This window comes from Ambystoma mexicanum, chromosome 2q, assembly GCF_040938575.1.
Source record: "Ambystoma mexicanum isolate Mex_15411 chromosome 2q, UKY_AmexF1_1, whole genome shotgun sequence".
Classification (NCBI taxonomy): domain Eukaryota; kingdom Metazoa; phylum Chordata; class Amphibia; order Caudata; family Ambystomatidae; genus Ambystoma; species Ambystoma mexicanum.
In genome coordinates this window covers 845,861,099-845,888,410 of record NC_090924.1, presented here as the reverse complement: position 1 = coordinate 845,888,410, position 27,312 = coordinate 845,861,099, and the positions used below count along the sequence as shown (strand labels likewise).

At 51.4% G+C, this 27,312-nt stretch overlaps 1 protein-coding gene across 5 annotated transcripts in view; it reads left to right on the top strand.

The window, feature by feature from the left end:
* ZEB1 (zinc finger E-box binding homeobox 1) overlaps positions 1-27,312 on the top strand; it is a 648,143-nt gene that overhangs the window by 335,700 nt on the left and 285,131 nt on the right. For all 5 annotated transcript variants that reach the window (XM_069648076.1, XM_069648074.1, XM_069648073.1 and 2 more), the window contains exon 3: positions 16,871-16,933. In XM_069648076.1, the coding sequence (XP_069504177.1) occupies positions 16,871-16,933 (63 nt within the window). The remainder of the gene's footprint in view (positions 1-16,870; positions 16,934-27,312) is intronic.

Sequence of the window (27,312 nt, the reverse complement as noted above, 5' to 3'; positions counted from 1 at the left end):
AAAAGAAACTGCATATTCAGAAAGGCATCTCCCAAGATGCATCATGTTTACAGATCCAAAGCCTGCAGCGTATTCTGGAATGTCTTTCAGGGATTAATGGAAAGGCACACTATGGGCTAGCACCAGCACATCCAGAGGGTTCCCTTGGACAATAGGTAACGATTCCCAACAGAAAAAAAATAAAAAAAATGACTTTTGCTAGCTCACTCTGCAGCAGTGCTTGTGAAGGAGAACAGTTTTCTCTGTCCCATACAGCTGTAGCATTTAAAGGGAAATGTCCCCTAGAAGAGATGAATAGCGGAAGAGGAGAGCCTTATGTGAGCCCAAAAGAGTGGTGTGCTACAGTAATGATGGAGAGTGGGCAGGGACTTGTAGATTAGTGAGCAGGGTGCTATAACCATGAATGTGGGATGTGAGCATGGCACATATCCCAGAGTAGCAGAAGGGAGGAGTTGAGCTCTTTGGCTCTGTAATAGGTTCACGATTTAAGAGGAGAGCCCTAAGGGCAGTAATGTGGAACACTTATCCTGAGAGGTGGAGAGGCTTTTTGGTCCCCCCAGAAAAAATTGTGTTGTAGTCGTCATTTATATAGCACCATTTCCCAGTTTGTATGGCCTCGATGTGCTTTGTGGTAGGAATTCCCTCGGGGGACTGAAGTCCAGGCATAGGGGACATCTAAGAGTTTACTTAAGATGCGTGTCGGCATTCTGCTGGTATTGGGATTTAGGAGGGCTGGCTAGGCTCCAGTAAGCAAACCCGAGGTCAGGTTTGTGGGCCTGTGATGTCGTTTGTTAAAACAGTGTGCTATTGCAGGAGACTCGCTTTGTGCCCAGCTAGACTGAGTCACTGCATTGAAGAGCAGCCCCCCGAGCCTTCATTGATTTATTAGTCTTCACCTCAGTTTTCACGAATGCAGTTGTTGCTTGTGCCTGCAGCTATTCAGGATACTGATCAAATGGATGTAGTTGTGGGGCAGAAATTATATCCCTCGTGCCTCCGAGTTTGTTGATCTTTGTCACACTCCTATGTCCTGTCCCCTTCCCCTCCCCCCCCCCCCCCCTTACTTGTGCGATGTTCCGTCCTTCTGGATTGGACTGGAGCACTCCTTTACTTTTTTTTTTTTTATTTTTATGTGGGACCGACGCACGTGACTGTAGCCTTCCTTCCTGAACTCTGCCCCGCGCATCGCCCTTCTATTCTTTTCTCCAAGCAGTCAGGGTCGGATGCACTTGCATCACAGGTTTGTTTTTCCTTGTCCTTCATTCCTGTTCCACAATCATCTTTCTTCTGTCTATGCCGGAGTGTCTGGGATTCGTGTCCGGTTCTTCATGCGAATGTCGTTTCGCAAGAGCGCAGCCCCACTCTTTGCCTGGAGTGCTTCGGCCTGGAACACCGTTGGGACTCCTGCTTCTACTGCCACTCCCCTTTCCATTCAGGCACTCCAGCATTGGCTTGCCAGGTGGAAGGAGGTGTTTCAATGCATTCCTCCACCATATTTACAGTGGTTAATTGAGGAAAAAAGGAAACTGCCGATAAGTTTGTTCATTGTTAGGGCACCCCGCCAGGGGACTCCTTCCCTGGATCTTCTGGGTCCGGGAGGGGCTCAAGCGGCCCTATTACCACGGATCTCCGTGAGGTGTCCTGAAAGGGATATAACCAGTGCTCCAGAGTTTCCTCCGAGGACACCTGCAAATGGGCTGCCAAAAAAAAAGATCTTCATCCAAGGTTCCCCTTTGGGGGGCTTAAGTTAGGCCCAGTACTTCTGGGGCTGTTGTCACTGGGGTCAGACCTGAAGCTTCCACATCTATAACTAAGTGTACCAAGTCTCAGCTTGAAGTACCTCTCAAGGAGAATAAACATACCTGGGTCATCCCTCAGTTGCCCTTACTTGGGCTATATCTAAGAACAGCAAGATTGGGGGGGGCCCTTTGAGGGGGTCTGGCTTCAGGGGTTGACTCTAAACCTCACCACCCTGACCTGTGGTAGAACCAATCCTGCTGAGGGGGCAAAAAAGCCGGTCCAGCACCATAGATCTTCTAGTACCGGCTCTGCCATGGTTCCCTCTCTTGGGGCTAATTTATCAGAAGTCCCTAAGGTGTCTCAGGAACACTCTAGATCTGCTAGCACCGGCCTCACTTACATGTGTGACTGTTGGACCACTATTTTTTCACACCTGCGGTCCACGGTGGCTATTTTGACTACCTCTTGTACCAACGTTCACCACGGCTGGTGCTGTGGGGCCTTATTTTGGGCAGAGCAGCCTTTTCCATGGTTTGTGGATCATAAAAACCTGTTCTGCCCTTAAATGGATTGGCGTGCTCCGACTCCCTTCTACGTCCGCACCTTTGATCTATGTGGATCCAGTTGGTGGGGGGACCATCCTGGTAACCATTCTCTTAGCAATCCTGGGGGTATGCCCCTTCTGAGTGGTCTCTGCCCACTCTAGCGCCTAGACCTTCATCTGAGGTTTTTTTTTTTTTTTTGCGAAGTTTCAGATGCTTATGCATACTTTTAAGGATTTCGTTAAGGAAATGTATCTTAAGCCGACTGAACTGGTCCCTGCTCTGGCATCCCTATGCAGCTTCTGGTAATGTGACCGCCACTCAGTGTGCCCACCCCCTGTGGAAAAGACTCTGGTTCAATTCAAACTGCACCTTTGGTGTGGGGGGGTTTAATTCTGGGCAGTACCTAAACAAGACAATTGACGCTTGCTACACCCTTTTGAGGACATCCTTGGCGGCATGCCCGCTCCCCTCATCGATGCTGGTGGCAGCAGCTATGCTCCGGTCGAAAATGGCCTCTACATCCTCCACTGCAGCGTGCCAGTTCCTTTCCAAATCGGATAAGCTTCTTGACGCCATTGGGGGGAAAAAGGTTTTTTCCAATTTGGCTCTACAGCTGTGTTGGGCTAATGCTGAGCTTATCCTGGCGGCAGCTAGTCAAATGTGGAAGGAGCTCGTCGAGTTTCAGGAATGTATTCCTCCTGATAGGCTTGAAGACTTTAAGGGTGGCTTATCTGATGCCAGGGTTCTTGTGCAGGATCTACTGGAGGCTGCGGCCCATGTAGATACCGCTGCTCGAGGCCTTATGGTTGGAGTAGACGACTCTTGCCAAGTGTGGCTGCATGCTGTGAAGATTTCGAAGGAGGTTCAGGACGAGGTGCTTGATCTCCTCTTCGAGGGTGAATAACTGTTCCACTCCTCCACGGATGAGGAACTCACGAAGATAAAGGCAATCATTCAAACTGCTAAGTCATTGTCGGTCCATGCAAAGGCACCTTACACTCTGAAACCAGAGAAGGACCTTGTTTGAAACCCCAACCTCTTGACACTTTCCGGATCGTCGTGGGAACTGAGCAAAGGCTCCAGCAAGGTGGCTGGTTTTTGTCGTCCAACAGCCTCCTCTTAAGCAACGGGTGGTCTCTCCACCGATAAAACATCAAAATATTTTCCATTGATTGCATGAGACTCCAGTGGGAGGGTGAATTTTGTCTCCTCTGGGGTTGTGGCAGACCATCACAGAAGACTGATGGGTTCTGTCCGTCAGGTGGGATTCCACTTGCCCCTACCCCGCCCTCTCCAGCAGACTGGTTGCCCTCCCTCAGAGATGCTGTACAGAAACTTCTAGACCTCAGAGCAGTGCAACCTGTTCCTGTGTGATAGCAAGGGGATGGCTTTTGCTTCTGTTTGTTTAGTGTCCAACCAAGCTGGCCTGCGCACTATCCTCAACCTCTTCAAATTCAATCTCTTTCTACCCCAAGAGAAAATAAAGATTACGCCCTGCCAGATAATGTCCTCTCTCCGGAAGGGTGATTGGCTCAGTGTGGTAGACCTTCAGGATGCATTCATGCGTATTCTGGTCTGAAGCCTGCATCAAAAATATCTGCTTTTCTCTGTGGGAGAGGAACACTTCCAGAATCGTGTGCTTCCGTTTGATCTCGGCTTGGCACCGCATGTCTTTACGAAAATGTCTGTCATTGCAGCATTCCTCAGACTGCAGGGGGTTCATGTATATCCATATGATTGGCTCCTGCTCAGTCCTTGTCCACAGGCCTCTACGGCCAATCTTCAATCACTGTCCGCTCCTGTTCTGTCTTGGGCTGGCGGATGATGGTCATTTAAGACCTGATTGGGTTTCCGTTGGGGATACTGTCCGTACTAGAGTGTTCCTGGCGGAGGGCAGGATTGTGGACCTTTCAGCCACGTGCCAGTTTTTCCTGCAATCCTCTCACTTTGGCCTGGTGGTTCCAAAGACTCCTGGGCCTTATGGCCTCTTGCATGTTGGCTTTACCTCTTGCACGCCTGAAGAAAAGGTGCCCTCAGCTTGATCTTCTGGGCCCAGGCTACGGAACGGGATGCCAAGATGATTCCAGTCCCATCCTGCTTGACGGCAGGTCTTCAGTGGTGGTCATCTGACAGCAACCTTTCAGTGGGGACCTCCTTCCAGGAACACTGCCCACAAGTAACAGCTACTACAGACTCCTCCCTTCTGGGGTGGCGAGTGACACGGTCACCTCAAGGTGTACGATTTGAGGATGCCTCAAGACAGGTGGGTCCATATCAATTACCTGGAGCTCCTGGCGGTGTTTCTGGTGCTCAAGGCTTTTCAACCCTCATCACCAACAGTATGGTTTGAATTTGCACATACAATTCCATAGCGATATTCTACATCAACACACTAGTCTCCCCTCCTGGTGAACCTTGCTATCCAAATTTGGAATGTCTGGCTCCAACCTGTGCACATTCCGGGTCACATCTATGTGACCGCAGACTCCTTCAGCCGTGAGTTAAGAGTGGGAGATGAACACTGATGTTCTCACCAAGATCTTTCAGCAATGGGGTACTCCAGTGGTAGACCTCTTTGCGACATCCTTATGCTTCCAGGGACGGGCTAGGGGGTGTCGTCCTTGGGGTGGGGGGGATGCCCTCAAGCTCCTGTGGGACAACATGAAAGCTCATGCTTTCTCTCCTTTGCCACTGATTCATCGGTCACTTCGGAAACTCAGGAGCACATCGAACTGCATGCTCCTCTTCTTAGGTCCTTGGTGGCCAGCCAGGTTCTGGGTTTTGGAACTGGAGCACATGTTGTTGTCCTCTCTGATCAGGTTGCCACAAATTCCTGACCGTCTTCACCAGAGCAATCACCAGCTGTGGGACCCACTGCCCACAATCGTTCAGCTTAGCAGCCTGGTGCCTGGGGTCCGACCATTGGCGCAGTACAACCTTTCTGAGGACAGCATGCATATAATTTAAGCAGCACGAAAGCCCTCTACAAAAGCTCAATACAGGAGCAAGTGGCTCCGGGTGTCTAGCCAAAGAGATTGATCCCAGGCATGCTTCTATTGACACTGTTTTGTCTTTTGTATCTGACCTTGCAGCCTCTAGCATACATGTCTTATCATGCAGGACTTATTTGTCTGCCATTGCGGCTTACCTGCCTACAGACAGTTGCTCCTTTTCACTGGCTAATCGAATCGTCTGAAGATATTTTGCAGGTCTCCTCCATCTTTTTCCACTGATTCGGGCCCTCCATCCCAAATGGGGTCTGAATTTGGTCCTTAATGCTTTGTCATAAGCCTTTAGAATTCATAGCCGCTACCGAACTCCAGTATGTGCCTTGGAAGGTGGCCTTTTTAGATTGCTGGAACATCTGCAAGACTAATAAGTGAGCTTTAGGCTCTTTCTGTGGAAAATCTGTTCCTAACTTTCCGTAAGGATCAGATGGTGCTTCGCACTCACTTCCTTCTTAAGTAATTTCTGAATTCCATTTGAACCAGGCAATCTTTACTGGGTTTCTTACTGAACCCAGCCTCTGATTCCAAGAGGTTGCTGCACAACCTAGACGTCAGACAAGCACTGAGGTTCCACCTCTATGGGACAAGTGAACTCAGGAGCTCTTCTCAACTCTTTCACGTTTGGTGACCCAAAGGTTGAACCGGTTTCAAAAGCATCCATTACCCGCTGCATAGTTTCATGTATTTGGGGCCTACAGGATTCAATTCCTTCAACCGCCAAAGGGCATTCATATAAATCTGGTCTGAGGCAATGCGGCTGCTGTTGCCTTCCAAAGGTACTTCCCTTGGGAGTCCATTGCCAAAGCGGCTACGTGGCACTCCCCATTGGCTTTTTGCAAACATTACGGTCTTTGACCTGAGTTCCTGGGCTGATGCCAAATTCGGCCAGGCAGGTCTTAAGACTTTGTTCCAACAAGGGAAATGTCCATCCACCTGTAATAACTATGGTCAGTGCTTGGGAATATCCCACAAGTATGGAGGGGTGGGATGTGTAGGACAGTTACTCACTGTAGTAACTACCTTACGCGTAGTTCATAGTCCCCTTTCATCCATATTCCCGCCATCCCTTGTATAAAGTATCCTCTATTGTTGCTAAATGGTCCTAGACCTGGCGATAGGAAAGGACTGAAGGGTGATGCATGGGGCGGAACTTGGGGAAGGCACGGCTACGGTCACGTGCGGTGGCCTTGCGTAAAAATAAAAGTTAATTTGTGGTGATATTAAAAATGAGACATGGGGAACTGTTAGGGTTCTCAAGCCTCAGTTCGGGGACTGGACCCCTCACACTACTCATGCACATGAATGACCAAATGTCTGTCTGAGAGAGGATCTTGTCTTGCAGCCTCAGAAGGGAGATGCGCTCACCCCCTGCAGAAACTGTAGTCTGTTAGAATGAGTTGTTGATAAGCAGACTTGTTTGTAGGATTGTAGCCCTTCTCTATTGCTGGGCAAAACAACCAGATGGCTCCTTTCCCAAGGAAAGGGCCTGGCAGGGTTGGATGTACTTCTCAGACACTAGTATTCTCACCATGGCCCCTGAGGTGCTACTGCACATTTCACCCAAGCATGCATATGCCTGCCCCATGAGACATGTGAAAGACAGATGTGTGTTAGCATTAAGCAGTATTGTATAAGACTCATCCATGCCAATGGGAACTACATGCATATAAAAGGATATATTAAAATATGTAATTTATGAATTGCTCTATTGTGCATACAGTCACAGAAACAAGTGTCTCTGGATTTAGAATATTCTTGCAAATCTGAATATAAAATTTATATTGATATCATTATTTCCTGATCTTGGGTTGTACTATCATTCCAATTTTAATGTCAATGTTCTAAGGGGTGGGCCACTTCATGGACAACACATCCCCTTAAGCAAAGAGGATAAACCTGGTGGATGCGAGTTAGTGAAGGGAACCTTTCACAGGCTCTGTACAAACATTCTGCATTGAATGATACAAGAAGACTTTGTTTGACAGGAGAACAGCAGCATGGCTGTCCACTTGGATGTAGCTTATGGGGGAAATATCCTGTAGTCATTTTCTGGATGAGTCTGAATGCAAAGGCCTCTCACAAGACCGATCTTCCCACCTGAGAGGGATATTGCGAGCAGGCGCAGAGACTGAATGGGGAGAGCCTATCTGGCAGTCGTGCCGGGAGCTGGTTGATGGCCATACTTGTATTGGGCCGTTTAAAGACAGACCAGAATTGAATACAGTGATTCCAGAGTATTTAAACCAATGCCCAAGAAATGTATTGAATCCCATGCAGCAATTGAAAGTACTTCAGGGGTACCCAGTTTATTATCTAATTCCCTGAAGGAGATTTGTTTGGAATGTAAGGCCTAAGTATATTTGAAAAGGGGGTGGTGTTTTGATGTTGCCTGCTTTTAAAAATAAGCTGTATCAAAGATATTTTGTGAAATATATTTTCAACGGATTGTCCTAGCATTTACAATTGTGCATGGCATATCTGTCTCTACCAGTAACTAGTTATTACTTTGGGTTTTCACAGTAGCAACTTATAACTGGCTTTGCAAGTGTGGTGTCATAAGTATCTCACCAATTTGTGGTGACAGACTTCTTGTCCTGTGAAAAACATAGTTTAAGAAAAGTCCTGCATTAGGCTTTCTACTCCTCAAAGCAGAATAGGAATGAGCCCCCCCCCCTTCATTCCAAATAAAATGTACATTTAAATAACAAACATACTTTTTTGTGCATAAATAGGTTTCTGCCTTAAATGGGATCCTGATGCCAATGAAAATTAATTTGATGATTCCTTTTCAATTTTATAATCTCTGTGCAGCACTTTAATGCATCAAGGAGTTGTTGAGAGCCGAAATAAGAACTATTATTCCGTAGTGATTTCTGTATAGATGTTAACAAGGAAACCTGATTAATTGTTCTTATTTTTTTCTATCGTTCAATATGTTTTATTTTTATGTAACAAGTACATCAATTTATACAATAATATAATGTCAAGAAGTATGGTATTGTTTATTTCTCTAGCAAAACAGAAAGGTGATGGCTGGAAGGTTTTGAATTAATCATAACCACGGGCAAAGCTCTGGGCAACCCTCCAGACCATCGTTTTTCAGCCTGCCAAGCCATTACAGAAGGGGAAAAACCATATGCAAATCAGGCTTGGTCCTACCCCAAAAGGGGCAGTCCAGCCCGAACTGCTAGGTCACATCCCTTCTGCACGAGACCACAAGCATCCCCAGACATGTTTCAGCCTTTTTGGGCGTCATCAGTGAGGAGTAGCTTGGGTCTCTAGGCCCGGCAGACTCGGGACCCACGTCTGGGCATACCCGTCCCACTCGGGGTGACTTTAGCAAAACAGAAAGGTGATGGCTGGAAGGTTTTGAATTAATCATAACCACGGGCAAAGCTCTGGGCAACCCTCCAGACCATCGTTTTTCAGCCTGCCAAGCCATTACAGAAGGGGAAAAACCATATGCAAATCAGGCTTGGTCCTACCCCAAAAGGGGCAGTCTCCAGCATGGGGTCTGGCATGGATTCACATGCTCATGAATATTCCCCGTCGTCAGGCTGGGAATCCTCGGTAAAGAAAAAAATCAGTATCAGCTTTGTTTCTGATCTGTCTTTCTTAGTAGTAACCAATCACTGATCTCTGGGTCATACTGCCCCCAGCCAATGACTGCCCTCTCCCTAAGCCCCGCCTCTATCAGCCATCCTCAGATTTTTACCACACACCCAAGTGTTGGGAGTCCTCGTGTTTAGCTCTTGGTTTTTTTTACTGCGCTTTCACGCTTTTTCAGAAGATCTTCTCATTTTTAGGTTTAATCGAGCTTCAAGCTCCACCGTTTCTACTTCCGATAACGGGGACCCATTTCGGAATTATTCTACGCCCCTCAAGAATGAAGTTTTCGTCGAGTTTACACTTCTTAGAGGATTCCGGAAGATCTGCGGCCTACCCCAACAGACATGGCCCAGGACAAAGGAAGCTCGAAGCCCGGATCCAAGCTGTTCAGGAACTGCCCTGGATGCGGATTATATAACGTTTTCAAGGAAGACGAGCATTTGCGATGCCTCTACTGCCTCCATGGGGACAAGACGCACGTGGAGAAGGACTGTGCGTTCTGCAAGAACCTTTAGCAACGGACCAAACAAGATTGTTGTTCCTGGCTCGAGAAGGGCACAGCAAGTGAGAAGGCGAAGAAGAACGTTGAGCGGGCTTCTAAGTCCTTTGAGGGTGCCCCGGCGACGGGGGCCCAACAGAAGTCCAAGCACCGCGAGTCCGGGAGCGCCGATAGGTCGGGCTCTTCGGTTGCCAAGCAGGGTGCTCCTTCCCCGGCATGTTCGACCACGAGCAAGCGCTCTGGTTCGGGGAAGAAGTCAGAGAACCCGGGTAGGGCACTGGAGCGGACCTGGTCGATCTCGAAGGGGGAGCGAGGCGTTGACCCTCCCCTCAAGGCGAAGGCCCAGGACGCACCTAAGGTGGTGAGGGCCTTGATCCACCCGGCTAAGGCCTCTACCGGAGTGGTCTCTGTGACCCTGGTGGAGCTGGTTGATACTACGCCAATGGAAATGGCCTCTGGGCTCAGAGTATCCCTGCCACCGCGGAGGGAATCCTCTTTCCAGCCCACCACTAAGACCCCCGTGAAGCCCTGGCTGAAAAAGAGGGGGGGATGGGGGGGGCCGGTGGCCGCTACAGACTCGGAATCAGTCTCTCTGGTGGAGACCGAGAGGGGCCTCAATGAAAGGTCCATAGGCCTCAGCGAGAGGTTCATAAACCTCAATGAGAGGTTTGAGAAGGTTCGATCCCAGGGGACGGTCCCTGCTGACGTGATCGAGGATGACGAATGGGGCCCAGTGGAACGGCCTTCCTGTCCGTCGCAGCCATTGCCTGAGCCCCAGGATAGCTCGGTGGCCATTTTGTTGGCAATCCAATCCTTATGTACCGAGATAAGGACGAGATTACCACGGACCCCGACGGAGGATCCAGAACCAGGCACGTCAGGAAACCCCCCGAACAAGCTGAGAAGAGTCCACCCCTCTCTGCCCTTCGTGCCCGCGAGGCCGGTAGACCCCTCATCCCCCTCGCCAGGAGAGGATACGGTGACGGACGATGACGGTGGCGATGACACAGCAGACATCCCGTCGCCACCCCCACGGGCGTCCCCAGCCGACCAGGTTGGCTCTTTCCACGCCATGATAACCAGGGCATCCGAGCTCTTCCAGCTCTGCCCTGAAGAACAGAAAAAAGAGGGGTTTCTGTTCCAACGACGAGAGGCTAAGAGGAAGACGGTCCTCGCAGTGCCTTTACTCGACATCTGGGACGAGGGGCTTGCCGTCCTCAAGAACCCTGCCACGACAACCCGCCAAGAGGGACAGGTATGAGAAGAAGTACCGAGTCCCCCGATGCTGCCCCCTTGTGCCTCAGGGCCCAGCCACGCTGGACTCGGTCGTCTTGGCAGCGGCTAAGAAGAAGGCAGCGGGCGCGGTGTCTTCAAGTTCCACTTCCCTGCCGGGCAGCGATGGCAAGAAGTTGGACTCTATGGGACGACGGGTCATCTCGTCGGCGGCGATGACGATTAAGGCGGCCAATGCCTTAGCGGTCGTGGCCCGCTACGACAGAGAGCTCTGGTTCAAGATAGCTCCCCTGCTAGATTTCCTGCCTAACGAAAAAAGGGCAGAGGCCCTAGAGATTCTGCAGGAGGGTGAGGTGGCGTCAGATCACGCCATTACGGTGGCAACGGACATTGCTGATACTGGATTTTGCCAACTGGGCAACAGTTTACCTCCGACGACGATGGCACAAGGCAACAGACTTTCGCCAGGACGTCCAGACCAGAGGGTTGGACATGCTGTTCGACGGCAACAACCTCTTTCGGAAGGCAGTGGATGAGTCTCTACAGGCCATCAAGACCGACTCAGAGGGCCCTTGGAGTGCTTCAGCAGCGACGGCCCTTTCGGAGCGTTGGAGGCAGACAGGGTGCCTCCAAAGGATCCAGCGGTAGCTCCTCCTCCTCCTACCGCCAGGCGGCCCGCTCCTCTTCCCAGGAGGCCTACAGAGGTCACGGCAAGCAAGGGTGGGGAGGGGTTCTGCCGTCGTCGCCAAGGCAGCAAGGCTGTGTCCAAGCAAGACTAAAGTGGTCGGGGCCCCCACCGAAGCACCCAGTGGGAGGCCGACTGACGAAGTTCTTCAGGGTGTGGGAGTCCATATCCACCGATCGTTGGGTGTTGGACACCCTGGCCAATGGGCACTCCCTAGAATTCCAAAGGAGGTGCCCTCGCATTCCTCCCGTGGCCAGGAAGGAGAATCACGTCCCTCAACTGCTGTTGGAGGTAAAGGCGACGCTCAAGAAAGGTGCCATCGAGCTCGTCCCCAGGAGGCTCCGGAGTGTAATCAAGGTACTTTCTCGTCAGGAAGAAGACAGGCGGTTGGCACCCCATCCTAGACCTGCGTCGGTTAAACAAATAAATCAAGGCGCAGAAATTCAGGATGGTCACCCTCCAGCGTGTACTGGGACAGCTGGAGGAAGGCGACTTCCTATCATCGCTATACCTGTAGGATACCTGTAGGATGCCTACTTCCACATCCCCATTCTAGAAAGGCACAGGAAGTTACTCAGGTTCGTGGTTCAGGAACGCTACTACCAATTCAGATCCCTACCGTTCGGATTGAAGTCGGCACCCAGGGTTTTCACCAAGTGCCTGGCTCTAGTGGCAGCGCGGCTGCGTATAGGGAATCCACATCTACCCCTACCTGGACGACTGGCTAATCTGGGCAAGGTCAAGGGAACTTGCCGTCGAACATACGACGAGGACCGTCTGGTTGCTCCCGGAGCTGGGGTTCTCCAACTACCCCAAATCCCACCTGGTTCCGTCACAAGTAGCACTGTTTTTGGGGGCGAAGCTCGATGCAGTGGAGCAATTGGCCTCCCCTTCAGAGGAGAGAACCAAAACCATCCTGGGCAAGGTACGGCGATTGTTAACCACAGACGTGGCCAGGGTGAGGTCCATCAAGTCCCTTCTCGGGATGATGTCCTCATGCATCTACCTTGTACCCCTTTGCAGACTTCGGATGTGTCCGCTACAGGAGTTCCTCGATGCCCGCTGGGTTCAGGTGGGGGGCTGCTTCGAGGACAGGATCCCCCTTGACGAGAAGTTCCGTCGGGCGATCCTATGGTGGGGCACCCGGGCTCACCTCACGACGGGCACGGACTTTCAAACCCCAGCGTTTTAGGAGACAGTGACTACGGACGCCTCTCTGGAGGGATGGGCGGGTGGGGGGGATGGGACCCACACCGGAGATCTCCACGCAAGAGGCCTTTGGCTCCCGGAGGAGAGGTCTCTTCACATCAACATCTTGGAGCTACATGCAGTGTTCTGGGCGCTCAAGTCGTTCCTCCTGTCCCTCAAGGACAAGGTGGTGAGGATCTTCACCGACAACACCACCACGATGTTCTACATATGGAAGCAGGGAGGCTCCAGATCCCCAGCCCTATCCAAGGAGCCCCAGGATCTGTGGCACTGGGCCGTCGCCGATGGGATGTTTCTGGTTCCCTTCCACCTGGCAGGAATAAAAACCATCGCCAACTCACTCAGCAGGGAGCGGCACTCGTGCCACGAGTGGGAACTGCAATGGGATCAAGTAGATCGACTCTTCCAACGATGGGGCAAACCCCAGATCGACCTGTTCGCGACGGTGACAAACTTCAAGTGCCAGAGGTTCGCCAGCAGGTTCCCACAGCCGAGGAGCTTGGGCGATGCTTTCTCGGTCCCTTGGGACGGCCTGTTTCTTTACGCGTTCCCGCCGTTGCTGCTCCGTCTCATCGGCCAGCTCAAGATGTCCAGGTGCAGGATGATCCTCGTCGCACTGGCGTGGCCGAGGCAGATCTGGTTCCCGGACCTTCTGGACTTGTCAATGTCCCCGCCAGTCAGGCTGCCGGCAGACACGGATCTTCTCTCCAGAGAAAGAGGCGCCATTCTACACCACGACCCACAGTTGCTGAACTTGCAGGCCTGGCTCCTGCAGCACTAGAGTTTGGAGGGTACGATATCCCGGCTGATTGCAGAGAGGTCCCTCAAGTGCTGCCGTACTTACTGTCGCTGGACTGGCTCACGCCTCCATAAAAATACATCCGGCTGCGATCTCCTGATATACCAGGACTACGGGACAGGCGTCCTTGTGGTCTCATCGCCTGGTAAAGGAATTTATGAAGGGACTATTCCGTTCATGCCTGCCGGTGAAGGCTCCTGCCCCGGCGTGGGAGCTTAATGCGGTGCTGACCAGGCTCATGGGAGCCCCATTCCAGCCTATGCACTCGGCGCCCTTGAAGTTCCTGTCATGGAAGACAGCATTCCTCGTGGCCATCACCTCTGCACGACGAGTGGGAGAGATTCAGGCCCTATCTTGCAAGCCTCCATACTTGACTTTTCATGACACAAGGGTGGTGCTTAGGACCCACCCCTCCTTAATGCCCAAGGTGCCGTCGGACTTCCACCTCAACAAGCCCTTGGTGTTACCAGTTTTCTTCCCGTCGCCTTTGACGTCGGCCGAGAGGACTTTGCACTCGCTGGATGTAGCCACAGCGCTGAAGTTCTACGTGGACCGCACAAAGATTTTTTGGAAGACATCACAGCTATTTGTGAACTTTGGGTCTGTGAATCAAGGGAAGGCTCTCTCGAAGACTTCCATTTCCAGATGGCTCTCCGGCTGCATCATGCATTGTCACTGGTTGGCAAACCGACCGCTGCCCGGCAGTCCGAGAGCCCATTCGACCAGAGCGATCGCTGCTACCACAACGTTCCTGTCTGGTGTACCCCTGCTGGACATCTGCAGGGCTGCTACGTGGAGGTCGACGCACACCTTCACAAGATTCTACTGCGTCGATCGGGACTCCAGGGAGGAGTCCAGGGTCGGCCAAGCATGGGCTTAAGGTGAGCCTGGTGAGGAGGTAAGAGATGCTTAATGTTGAGCCTGTTGCCACCTCCCGTGGTTGTGCATGTGTGTACTGCTATGTATTGTTATATTCATGAGCATGTGAATCCATGCCAGACCCCATGCTGGAGAAGGAACAAGTTACTTACCTGTAACTGTTGTTCTCCAGCATGGGTCTGGCATGGATTCACATGCAAACCCTCCCGCCTACCCCTCTGCGGCTCTTCACTTGGTCATACTGCCACTTTGCGTGCTACCAAATCTGAGGATGGCTGCCAGAGGCGGGGCTTAGGGAGAGGGCAGTCATTGGCTGGGGGTGGTATGACCCAGAGATCAGTGATTGGTTACTACTAAGAAAGACTGATCAGAAACGAAACTGATACTGATTTTTTTCTTTACTGAGGATTCCCAGCCTGACGACGGGGAATATTCATGAGCATGTGAATCCATGCCAGACCCATGCTGGAGAACAACAGTTACAGGTAAGTAACTTGTTCCTTATATAGCGCCTACACACAGGCTAGTGTTTCAAAGCGCTCAATGAGTGTGGGATCATGGGGTGGAGGTTGCTCAGAGCCCTTGTAATTCTGAGATAAGTCTGCACAGGCAGAGTAAGTGTGTGAAAAATACATTTAACAGTTTGGGAGACAGCAAATAAGCCTGACAGCAATTCTGCAGTTTTAACAATTTAGGGGTGAAGACAAGGGCGAAAAGACAGATGATCTTCAGGTGTGGTATGTACAAATTGTGCAAGTGTATAGATGGTAAAAGGGAGGGGGAGGATCAAGTGCACCTGGTCGGTTAAGACAAGGGTAGTACAAATTCATTCAAATCTAAAAATGTAAACCTAAAATGAGGGATTCTTATGTTATTGCCTTCATAAAATGCAATTAAACACCAGGTTAGATAAAATAGCACACAATTGATGAGTGAAGTGTGTCCAATATTCTCCTAATACATCGGTGTCTGGACAATTAGCATGCCAATCATCCAATCTACTGCCTGCATGCTGAAATCTTGAGACTTTAAAGACACACCAAGCAAGAGTTTTTCAAAGGTTTTCATTATCAATTAATTCAAGACCTCTAAAATATGTTTACAATTAAGTGCAGGACACATTACTTACAGATGTTTCAAACGTTCAATGGTGGTCTTATTGCAAAAAAAAACAGCAAGCAATTTCCTTGGGAAGCAACCCTCGTCTAATTAAAATGTATCTAGTTGGCACAAGTTTAAGCCTAAATCCATCATGTGCAAATTTATTAAGAAAAAGCTTCAAACACAGTGTGAATTATACCAATTTAGTTATGCTCCTGTTTCAAATGTGAAGATGACTCATACTTATGGAGCGTCTCTATGGTACTGCACCAATCATTATGGGAAAGAGCCAAAGGATTACATATGGGATCTTCTATATAATGTCTCCTGTCCATCAGTATTTTAACACTGTTCTGAAAGTGGTTATCTTTTTTGTTTTGTTTAAGGCTTCAGTCAGTGAATAGCCACTGCTTGGGGTTGTAAGTTTTTCCATCTATCCCTGACCACCAATCCTAATTCATAGCGAATGGCCACCACAGGGACACAATTGTGGCGCCTTAGTACCCTATGCCAAATCATTGCCTCAACGTCAATTTACCAAAAACCCATGGCTGCATCATTTCCACACCATATAATCATTTGGTAACAACCTTGCCCTCAAAATTTAAGTAAAGGCAAAACCGAACATTTTCTAAATTTAGACTTTTTCTCATCTGCCTAGCGAATGCAACCGCTTTATCTGTCTTAACTGGTTTACTTAAGAGGGGGAAGGCTAAGTAGATAACATTGGCAGTAATGTCAAGCTTCAAATTATTCAATTTCTGCCTAATGTTTGTTACTTGCTTCAAGGAAGTTAGCTGATTAATTTTAGGATTCATCCATAAAAAAAAAATTCACTTCGACTAGTTCAAAGGCATCAATCAGTTGTTCTATGCCAGGCTGTGTGGAGTTGAACAGCAATAAATCAGCATAAGCTAACCAAGTGTATTTAAACTCTGCCAGTTTAGAAGATCTTAAGGTCGTTTTTGTTGTGTGTAATTCTTTGTCGATGAAGGAAAAGGATCAGATCTCTAAATTGTGAATCAAACTATGCCTGAAATGTCGCTTTGTTGCAGACAAGAGAAGTGTATGCACTCTACTCTTTTTGCCACAAATGGAGGTCGATGTTTCAAATTCAGAGGGCCCAGGTGATGGGTTAGCCTAGCCGCTTAAGTCGGTAAAGTAATTCACTGTGATGAAGCTGAATGGATACCTGCTCAACCTGCCTTCTAGCATATGTCTAGATCTAGTTTGATTGTCATTGTCTATGGTGCTGGAATAAGTAGCTAGATGTCAACATTTGTCAAATATAGAGATATATATGTATTTTTTAAAAATATATTCCAACTATCGTCTTTGTTTCTTTTTTGTTGTCAACGTGTAAAGAACTTGTCCTTAAATTCTTAGTTCTTAAATTGTTCTGGGCAGTTCATACTGCTTGTTCAGCACGTTTGAGAACAGTTTGTTAAATTCTCCAGATACATGTATAAAACAAAAATATAAAATGTTTCTAATGTGTGCGGAACAGTAATTGTATAGTGTTGCAGAGAGTTAATGTTCCATCTGTGTTGTATTGCTTTCCAGAGGGAACAGAAGGTAAAGAAATCCTGGGGCCTGAAGCTGAAATGGATGAATCTGGATGTATAGGTACATTTTATTTTGTATATATTTTTCTGAACCATTATGTATTTAGCACATGCCATGCTTCATTAACAGTATTATGAAACATTACAAAATCCCAAATGGTGTAAATGATGTGTCATTAGACATTACAAGGATAGCCTGGAATGTTTAAATGAATAGTGCGCTCAGAGATATTATTGTCCCAAGGGTTCGGGCATGTGTTTTTAAGCATACGTTGATCGATCGTACAAACATTTCCTATGCACCATACCGTAGTTTTACACTTTTGTACACATGTGAAATCAAGCAACAGGGCGTGGCCATTTTGTGATAATCATATCCGTTGCCGCATTGCGGCACGGAATCATATCCCCTGCGCCTGACATCACCAAACCTAGTGATATTCTCTGCCTTTCTCTGTGATGTTACTGGGCAGCGTACCCAAACGCACTATGTCATCACCTACGTAACGCAGAACCCGGAAATCAACACATCGTCTCACAACACAGCGTGTCACAATTTGGAATATAAAAATGTACTTTACAAAAATTTTAGTCTTGCTGTTTCCTTTTAAAGTACTATTACACAATAAACGCTCTGAGAACACCTGGCTATTGCCATATTCATTCAAATTGGATTTTTTTTTTCTTTGCTCTTGATCCGCAAATGTTTATCGTGAATCATGTGGTGTTCCTTTTTGGATAAACAAGGTGTTTGTTTTGGGTAATAGAAGCACAGTGGATTGCAATGCTTGTGTATCAACTTGGCGCTAGACCACCATAAAGGATGTTATGTTGCTCTTAATTGCTGGTACCGCGTATGGGCATATCGGCCCTTGGCGATTGTCCCAAGAAAAGAGTCAAATATATCCAGTTATTGACGTATCTGCAGCTGCTGGTTGAAAAAGCCATCAGTTGGTGGTGGGGGAAAATGTGTGCACACGTGTAAGGGGAAGAATATATATTAGTGTGAGGAATATGTACACACAAACGTGCGTGTGGGGGGAGGAATATATATATATATATATACACATACATATACGTACACGGGGGTGGAATATATATATATATTTCTGAGGCTTGTGGAATCTGCTTAGATCACATGCTGTGCATAGGCCGACATCTAGTGGAAGCTGCGGAGTATTACAGTTTGTTTTTCGAAAGTCGAAAATGGGCGTCGACACAGGCGTGCCAGTAATACTATCCCTAGTGTGACGTCCACTGTACCCAAGATCCCTCACGCGTGTAGGATCCTCAGATTGTTTTTTTCCGCCATACTGGTCGGAAGCATCTTGCGGAGTTCCCTGGCCTTAGCCATACTTTTGCTGTTATTATAATTATAATTCTTATTCATTCCCTTCCCCACCCCAACGTCGACCCTCAACCTCGACGACGGCTGGAGAAGTCATCGACCGTCGACTGCTGCACGACGGATCTGGGCCTCGGAAGGCTGCTGGCCTCGGCCCGGGCCTAGAAGGCCGCTGGCCTCGGCCCTTACAAGTAGGGAGAGTGGGGGGTGGTACATACTCTTCACTCTTGATATATAGTTACATTTTATATACTCCTACACTTAGCAGCCCGCTGCCTTAAGGTGCGTATGGAGGGTACCCCTTTTCAATTCTGCCCCAAGTGCAATCGCAAATACCCTTGGGTCGACAGGCACACCACGTGCAATCTCTGCTTGCCGAGGGATCACCCCGAAGCGAACTGCAGAGCGTGTAGTAGGTTTAAACCTAAGACACTTAAGGACCGTTCGACAAAGCGTTGGGCCCACCACGCCAGGCAGGAGGCCATGGCAGCGGAGGGCGCCTTCAGCGATGGCAGCGACGCCGTACTTTCGGACGGCGAGGGCATTATGGCGTCGAAAGACAGCCAACGAGCGCAGGTCCCCGACCTCGGAAGGTCGTCCGGCAGGGCGGCTATGGGGAAGACCCCCGGCGACGCAAGCGCTACACACCTAACACACACTAAACACACTAAGACCAACCGGACCTCGACGACGTCGACTTCCCGGAAAGAGGCACAAAAAGAACGGTCCGACTCGGTGTCCTCTGGGCGCTCTCGATCGAGATCACCTCACGACGCAAGGCAATCATCCACTCTTGCCTAGAGTGCCTCGCTACACACATTAACGGAAGTTCGATCGTCGGGAGACGAAGACGACTTCCACCCCCAGGCCGCGCTCCAAGATACCGAGACCGCGGTTAACACCAGTGAGGCCCCACGCACACAGATACCTCTCCAGACCCTCGGCGCCAGGCGTCGAAAGTCTCTGGGGCCTCCAAGGGACAGGGAAAACATTTTTCCACGCACGGGGAGGGGGGGGAAACAGCGGAAAGCACAGCCTTCCACCCCTGTAAAGCCATCCTCTCACCCTAGGCAGACAAGCAAACACATGTCTACCCTTGAAAAGTCCCATAAATCACCACCTGCTAAAATAATACCCTGTTCCAGGGAATGGTCCAGTGAAGACATAGACAGGGTTATGTCTAGGATGTCTTCCTTGGCTGATTTTTATGATAAGAACCCAGAACACTTTCTTTCATATAACCCTCAAGGGGCCACACCCTCAGGCTCCTCCGATCCTATCCCGCTAAATAAAAAGCCCCGGTTCGAAAGACCTGAACCCTTCGAGGTTCAGCCTTACTCCACTCCATATTCTACTCCACTCCCCAGTTACCAGGGACAAGTTTTCCCTGAAGAGGACCAGGAGTTTGAAATTATGGAAGAACAAACCGGGACAGATTACTATGCAGAGGATGAGGACCTGGAGGAGGGAGAAGATGAGCAGGAAAATTACAGAGTAGATTCCCCAGTACAAAGCGAAGCCCCAGTTACTGACTCCCCAGTTGATAACCAGCCCCTCCTTAACGAGGTTCTCGCTCGAGCAGCGGAACACTTTCACATCGACACCCACGGTGTACAGGAGGAAAGGGACTTCGCGGAGGAGTTTGTAGGAGAGAGAAGACCGGTCGCTCAGACCATCCCTATCCTTAAATCCATCCAACGAAGAATAGATCCTTCCCTGGTGAATCCGAACCTCACCAGAGCTGTCAACCCCAGAATTGAAAAGATTTTCCGGGCAGCCCAGTCTGACCCTCTGTATATAAGGGGACATCTTAAACCAGATTCCCTAGTGGTTACCAACACTAGAAAAAGGGCTGGCACGCCCTTATCTTCATCAGAAGCTCCTCCCGACAAGGAGAGCAAAAAGCTTTACGGGTTTGGCAGGAAGGTAGCCTCAACGTCCGCCTACCAGGCAAGGATTGCGAATTCCACCACCCTGTTGGCTAGTTACAATTGCCATCAATGGGAAGAAGTCGCGGCGCTCATTGCCTCTGCTCCAGAACCGCTAAAGGGCCAGCTGGCTCGGATCTCGGCAGAGGGGAGAACCGTGTCTGGTTGCATTTTAAAAGCAACTTTCGACGCCGCTGACAACGCAGGGAGATTGATAGCAGAAGGTACTGTTATCAAAAGACATGCGTGGTTACGGCAGTCGGGATTCAAGACAGAAACCCAGGCTTCTTTAATAGACAAGCCAGTGGAACCCGACCTATTGTTTGGGAAAGCGGTCGAAGACGCACTTAAAAATGCCAAAGATGAATATGAGACTCTCAAATCCCTTGGCCAGCTTACCAACAAACCCCCTAACCAGAGGGGGAACAGCAATTTTCGTCGCCCACGCGGCCAAAATTCACAAAGAGGCAACTATGCCCAGGGACAGGGTACACAATGGAATAACAACCAGCAGTCTACCCAGAGTTACGGCAGGGGTAACAAGAGAGGTCGTGGAAGAGGCAGAGGCAGCCCCAACAAGGGAGGTGGCACGCCTCCACCAAAACAGTGACGCTCAGTTCAGGGTCCCTTGCCACGCAACCCCAGTAGGGGGACGCATTTCCACCTTCACCCAGGCTTGGGAAGGGATCACCTCAGACAGATGGGTGCTGTCAACAGTATCCGCAGGATATTGTATAGAACTACTGCAGCGTCCCCGGAACCATCCTCCACGACAAAGAGTGCACTCCCTAGAGCATCAAAGGATCCTTCTCGAGGAGATCGCCATTCTGCTAGAAAAGGACGCGATAGAACTCGTCCCAGGACACCAGGTAAACAAGGGTATCTATTCAACTTACTTCCTTGTGCCAAAGAAAGATTTGACAATGCGCCCAGTATTGGACTTACGGCCTGCCAACAAGTATGTCAAGCCCCAAAAATTCCGTATGACCACGCTACAAGAGGTAATCCCCCTCCTAAAAAAGGGGGATTACATGGCAACCTTGGATATGAAAGACGCTTATTTTCATATTTCCATGCTCCCAGCGCACAGAAAGTACTTGCGCTTCAAGGTAGACAGTCGCCACTACCAATTCAAGGTACTGCCCTTCGGGATAGCTTCTGCACCAAGGGTATTCACCAAGGTACTGGCGGTGGCGGCTGCACACCTACGCAGGGAAGCAATCCCGGTGTACCCTTATCTGGACGACTGGCTCATAACGGGGGAAACCCCAGGAATTTGCAGGTCAAACATTCAGAGGACTATCAACCTCCTCCACGAATTAGGCTTCTCCATCAACGAGAAAAAGTCAAGTCTGGTGCCAAGCACCTCAAAACAGTTTCTAGGAGCTATCCTAGATACTCAGAAAGGATTGACCTTCCCTTCGGAAGAGAGAATTCGGAATATACTTCTGCAAATTCCGCATTATCAGTCAGGTCAACAGATAACAGTACGCAAAGCTATGCGGTTACTGGGCATGATGGCGTCATGCATTTACCTGGTCCCCCACGCGCGTCTGCGCATGCGTCCCATGCAGGAATGGTTGGCGAAACAGTGGTCTCAGGCAAGTGGTCATTGGGACGATCTAGTGGTCGTTTCGCCAACACTCGTACAGAGCTTACACTGGTGGACAAGAGAAAATCTCGCAAAGGGGAAACCCTTTCACGATCCCGAAGTACAAGCCGTGGTGACTACAGATGCATGTCTGACTGGGTGGGGAGCTCACCATCTCCACCACACAGCTCAGGGTCTCTGGTCTCACTCAGTAGCCAAGAACCACATCAATCTGCTAGAGCTTCTGGCAGTATTCCGAGCGCTAAAGGCGTTCGAGCCCCATCTACTGAACTTGTCGGTGCAGATCAGGATGGACAGCACGACAGCCATGTTCTATCTGAACAAGCAAGGGGGGACTCGTTCGCCAAATCTGTCCAAGCTTGCCCAGAAAATATGGATATGGGCACTCAAACGGAACATCTTCCTGTCATCGCAACATGTTCCAGGGGAGCTCAATTCCCTAGCGGATACTCTAAGCAGAGACTCCCTCCCAGAAGAACACGAATGGGTCCTTCACAGAGACGTAGTAGAAGATCTCTTCTCTCAGTGGGGTTTCCCCACTATAGACCTATTCGCCACAAGCGAAAACAAACAATGCCCAGGATTTGCATCCAGGTTCCCCCAGCCGGACTCCCAAGGGAATGCCCTGTGGATGAACTGGTCAGGGATGTTTGCGTACGCTTTTCCACCAACTCCTCTCATCAGGAAGGTGGTGTACAAGATGAACAAGGAATCGATGACGCTCATCCTAGTTGCTCCCATGTGGGCGAGACAACCATGGTTTCCACACCTACGCAGGATGGCGGTGTGCGAACCCATCAGACTCCCAGCCTGGTACAATCTACTGTCCCAGCAACAGGGTCAAACAGTGCATCAGGAACCCAACTCTATGAACCTGGCAGCATGGCTCCTGAAGTCATAGAGTTTGGACATCTCAAATTACCACAAAGGTGTATGGACATTCTAAAGGAGTCCAGGAAACCAAATACAAGGCACTGTTACTTTGATAAGTGGAAAAGATTCGTTATCTGGTGCCAGAATAAACAAATCAACCCGGTTGATTGCACTCCTTCCAACGTTGTGACATACATGCTCCACCTGCTGGATGCAGGGTTGGTTTTTAACTCGCTGAAAGTACACCTGGCAGCCCTCTCGGCTTACACCACATCCCATAACAAGGTCTCGTGGTGGAAAGTACCAGTGGTTAAAGCCTTCATGGAAGGAGTAAAGAGACTTCACCCTCCTATTTCGAACCCACCGCCAGGATGGGACCTCAAATGTGGTGCTAGCTAAGCTCATGGGACCCCCATTCGAACCCATGCATAAAAGTAGTCTCAAACACCTGACTTATACAACGGCCTTCTTAGTAGCCATTACCTCCATAAGAAGGGTCAGTGAAATTCAGGCTCTGTCAGTGCAGGATCCTTTCTTTACTATCCACAAGGACAAACTGGTTTTACGCACACACCCTAGGTTCTCACCTAAATTCATATCCAAGTTCCATGTAAACCAGTCCATCGAGCTTCCGGCTTTCTTCCAGAACCCGCAAAGCTCAGCTGAGGTGAAACTACACACCCTAGATGTGCGTAGGGTGGTCCTATACTATGTAAATAAAACCAGACCGCTAAGGAAAACAGATCAACTGTTTGTCTCCGTAGCTACAGGCAGAGAGGGGGATCGCGTCTCTAAGGGCGCTATCTCGAAGTGGATTATCAACTGTATACAGCTGTGTTACTCTCTTTCTGAAAAGACTCTGCCTTTTACGCCAAGGGCCCACTCTACTAGAGGCATTGGTGCCACTCTGGCTTTCATTGCAAATGTTCCCCTCGACACCATTTGCAAAGCGGCTACTTGGAGCTCTATTCACACTTTTACTCAGCATTACTGCATTGACACTCATTCCAAGACAGATACACAAGTGGGACAAGCGGTTCTAAGACACCTGTTTGCTCATGACCCTTCTCACATCCCACCTCCTTCTTCTGGTACTGCTCGCTAATCTATGCACAGCATGTGATCTAAGCAGATTCCACAAGCCTCAGAAGGGATACATTACTCACCGTAATCGTATTTCTGATGCTTGTATCTGCTTAGATTCACATGCGACCCACCCTTCCTCCCCTCCGAGAGAAGGCGCATGATTGCTTGTAGTCTTACCTTTCTGTCTATCTGCTTGGATTATCTGTACTCACGCTACTCCTCATGCTTCCTCATGTCAGAAAAAATACAATCTGAGGATCCTACACGCGTGAGGGATCTTGGGTACAGTGGACGTCACACTAGGGATAGTATTACTGGCACGCCTGTGTCGACGCCCATTTTTGACTTTCGAAAAACAAACTGTAATACTCCGCAGCTTCCACTAGATGTCGGCCTATGCACAGCATGTGAATCTAAGCAGATACAAGCATCAGAAATACGATTACGGTGAGTAATGTATCCCATATATATGTGCGCACACATGGGGAGGAATATATATATATATATGTGCACATGGATGTGTGCGCGTGGGGGGAGGGGAAAATGTGTGCACATGGATGTGTGCGCGTGGGGGGAGGGGAAAATGTGTGCACATGGATGTGTGCGCGTGGGGGGGGAGGAATACGTGCGCACATGCACGCGTGGGGAATATATAAATATATGCGCGCGCGTGGGGAATATATAAATATATGCGCGCGCGTGGGGAATATATAAATATATGCGCGCGCGTGGGGAATATATAAATATATGTGCGCGCGTGGGGAATATATATATCTGCGCGCGGGCGGGGAGGAATATGTGCGTGCGCACGCGGAATATGTGCGCGCGCGCGGGGGGAGGAATATGTGCGCGCGCGCGGGGGGAGGAATATATGCGCGCGGAGGGATATGTGCGCGCGGGGGAGGAATAGGGGCGTGTGGGGGGGAGGATTATGTGTGCACATGGAGGCGTGCGTGTGGGGGGGGGGGGGGATTATGTGTGCACACGGAGGCGCGTGTGGGGGGAGAAGAATGTGTGTGCCCCCATGCGCGGGTGGGAGGAATGTGTGTGCCCCCATGTGCGGGGGGGGCGGCGAGAGGAATGTGTGCCCGCGGGGGGAGGAATGTGTGCCCACACACGTGTGTGGGGGGAGAGAAAGGAATGTGTGCCCAAACACACACACACACACACACACACACACAGGGGTGAGGGTGGGTGGGTGGGTGAGGGTGGGTGGGGGAGGGAGGGGGGGGGTTGGGTTGGAGAAGGAATGTGTGCCCACACACACACAGGGGGGGAAGGAATGTGTGCGTGCGCACACACACGTGTGTGGGGGGGGGAATGTGTGCCCACACACACGGGGGGGAGGAATGTGTGCCCACACCCGGGGGGAAGGAATGTGTGCCCACGCGCGCAGGGGGGGGTGTGGAGGAATGGAATGTGTGCCCACACACATGTGGGGGGGATGGAATGTGTCCCCCCCACACGCGCGGGGGGGATGGAATGTGTGCCCCCCTGCGCAGGGGGAGGAGGAATGTGTGTGCCCCCCCACACACGCGCTGGGGGGAGGAATGTGTGGTGTGCCCACACACACGCGCTGGGGGGAGGAATGTGTGGTGTGCCCACACACACACACGCGCTGGTGGGAGGAATGTGTGCGCCCACACGCGCGGGGTGGGGGAGGGGTTTAAGAGAGAGAATGTGTGCGCCCACGCGCGTGGGGGAGGAATGTGTGTGCCCACGTGCGGGGGGGAGGAGGAATGTGTGTGCGCCCACACACACACACACGCGCGCGGGGGGAGGAATGTGTGTGCGTATGCGCGCGTCCACACACGCGCGAGGGGGAGGAATGTGTGTGCCTGCGGGGGGGGGGGGGAGGAAGGAGGAGGGAGGAGGGAGGAGGAATGTGTGTGCGTGCCCCCACACACACACGAGGGAGGGAGAATGTGTGTGCGCCCACACACGCCTGAGGGGGAGGAATGTGTGTGCCCGCGGGGGGGAGGGAGGAGGAATGTGTGTGCGCCCACACGCACGGGGGGGTGAAGAATGTGTGTGCGCCCACACGCACGGGGGGGTGAAGAATGTGTGTGTGCGCGCCCGCGGGGAAAGAATGTGTGTGCCCGCACGTGGGGGGGCGAGGAATGTGTGTGCGCCCACACACGCGCGGGGGGGGCGAGGAATGTGTGTTCCCACACACGCGCGGGGTGGCGAGGAATGTGTGTTCCCACACGTGCGCGCGGGGGGCGAGGAATGTGTGCCCACACGTGCGCGCGGGGTGGCGAGGAATGTGTGTTCCCACACGCGCGTGCGGGGGGGGCGAGGAATGTGTGTTCCCACACACGCGCGCGGGGGGCGAGGAATGTGTGTTCCCACACACGTGGGGGGGCGAGGAATGTGTGCGCGCCCCCACGCGCGCGGGGGGGGAGGAATGTGTGCGCGCGCCCCCCCACGCACGCGCGGGGGGGAGGAATGTGTGCGCGCCCCCCCACGCACGCGCGGGGGGGAGGAATGTGTGCGCGCCCCCATGCACGCGCGGGGGGAGGAATGTGTGTGCGCCCCCACGTGCGGGGGGAGGAGGAATGTGTGTGCCCGCGCGGGGGGGAGGAATGTGTGTGCCCACGTGCGCGGGCGGGGGGGAGGAATGTGTGTGCCGGCGAGGAATGTGTGTGCCCACGCGCGGGGGGAGGAATGTGTGTGCCTCCCCACGCGGGGGGGGGGGAGGAGGAATGTGTGTGCCCCCCCACACACACGCGCGGGGGGGCGGAATGTGTGTGCCCCCACACACACACGGGGGGTGGGGCGGAATGTGTGTGCCCCCGCACACGCGTGGGGTGGGGCGGAATGTGTGTGCCCCCGCGCGGGGGGAGGAATGTGTGTGCCCCCGCGCGGGGGAGGAATGTGTGTGCCCCCGCGCGGGGGAGGAATGTGTGTGCCCGCGCACGGGGGAGGAATGTGTGTGCCCCCGCACGCGCGCGGGGGAGGAATGTGTGTGCCCCCCCCGCACGTGCGGGGGAAGGAGGAATGTGTGTGCCCCCCCCCCCGCACGTGCGGGGGAAGGAGGAATGTGTGTGCCCCCCCCACACACACACACGCGCGGGGGGGAAGGAGGAATGTGTGTGCCCCCCCCACACACACGCGCGGGGGGGAAGGAGGAATGTGTGTGCCCCCCCCCACACACACGGGGGGGAAGGAGGAATGTGTGCCCGCCCCCCCCCCCCCCCCCACACGCGCGGGGGGAAGGAGGAATGTGTGCGCGGGGGGGGAAGGATCAATGTGTGTGCCCCACACACACGCGGTGGGGGGAGGAGGAATGTGTGTGCCCCCCCCACACACACACGCGGGTGGAGGAGGAATGTGTGTGCCCCCCCACACACACACGCGGGGGGGGGGTAGGGGGTGGAAGGAATGTGTGTGCCCCCACACACGCGCGGGGGGGGAAGGAATGTGTGTGCCCCCACACGCGCTCGCGGGGGTAGGAGGAATGTGTGTGGCGCGGGGGGAGGAGGAATGTGTGTGCCCCCCCCCCCACACACACACACGCGGGGGGAGGAGGAATGTGTGTGCCCCCCCACACGCGGGGGGGGGAGGAGGAATGTGTGTGCCCCCCACACCACCAC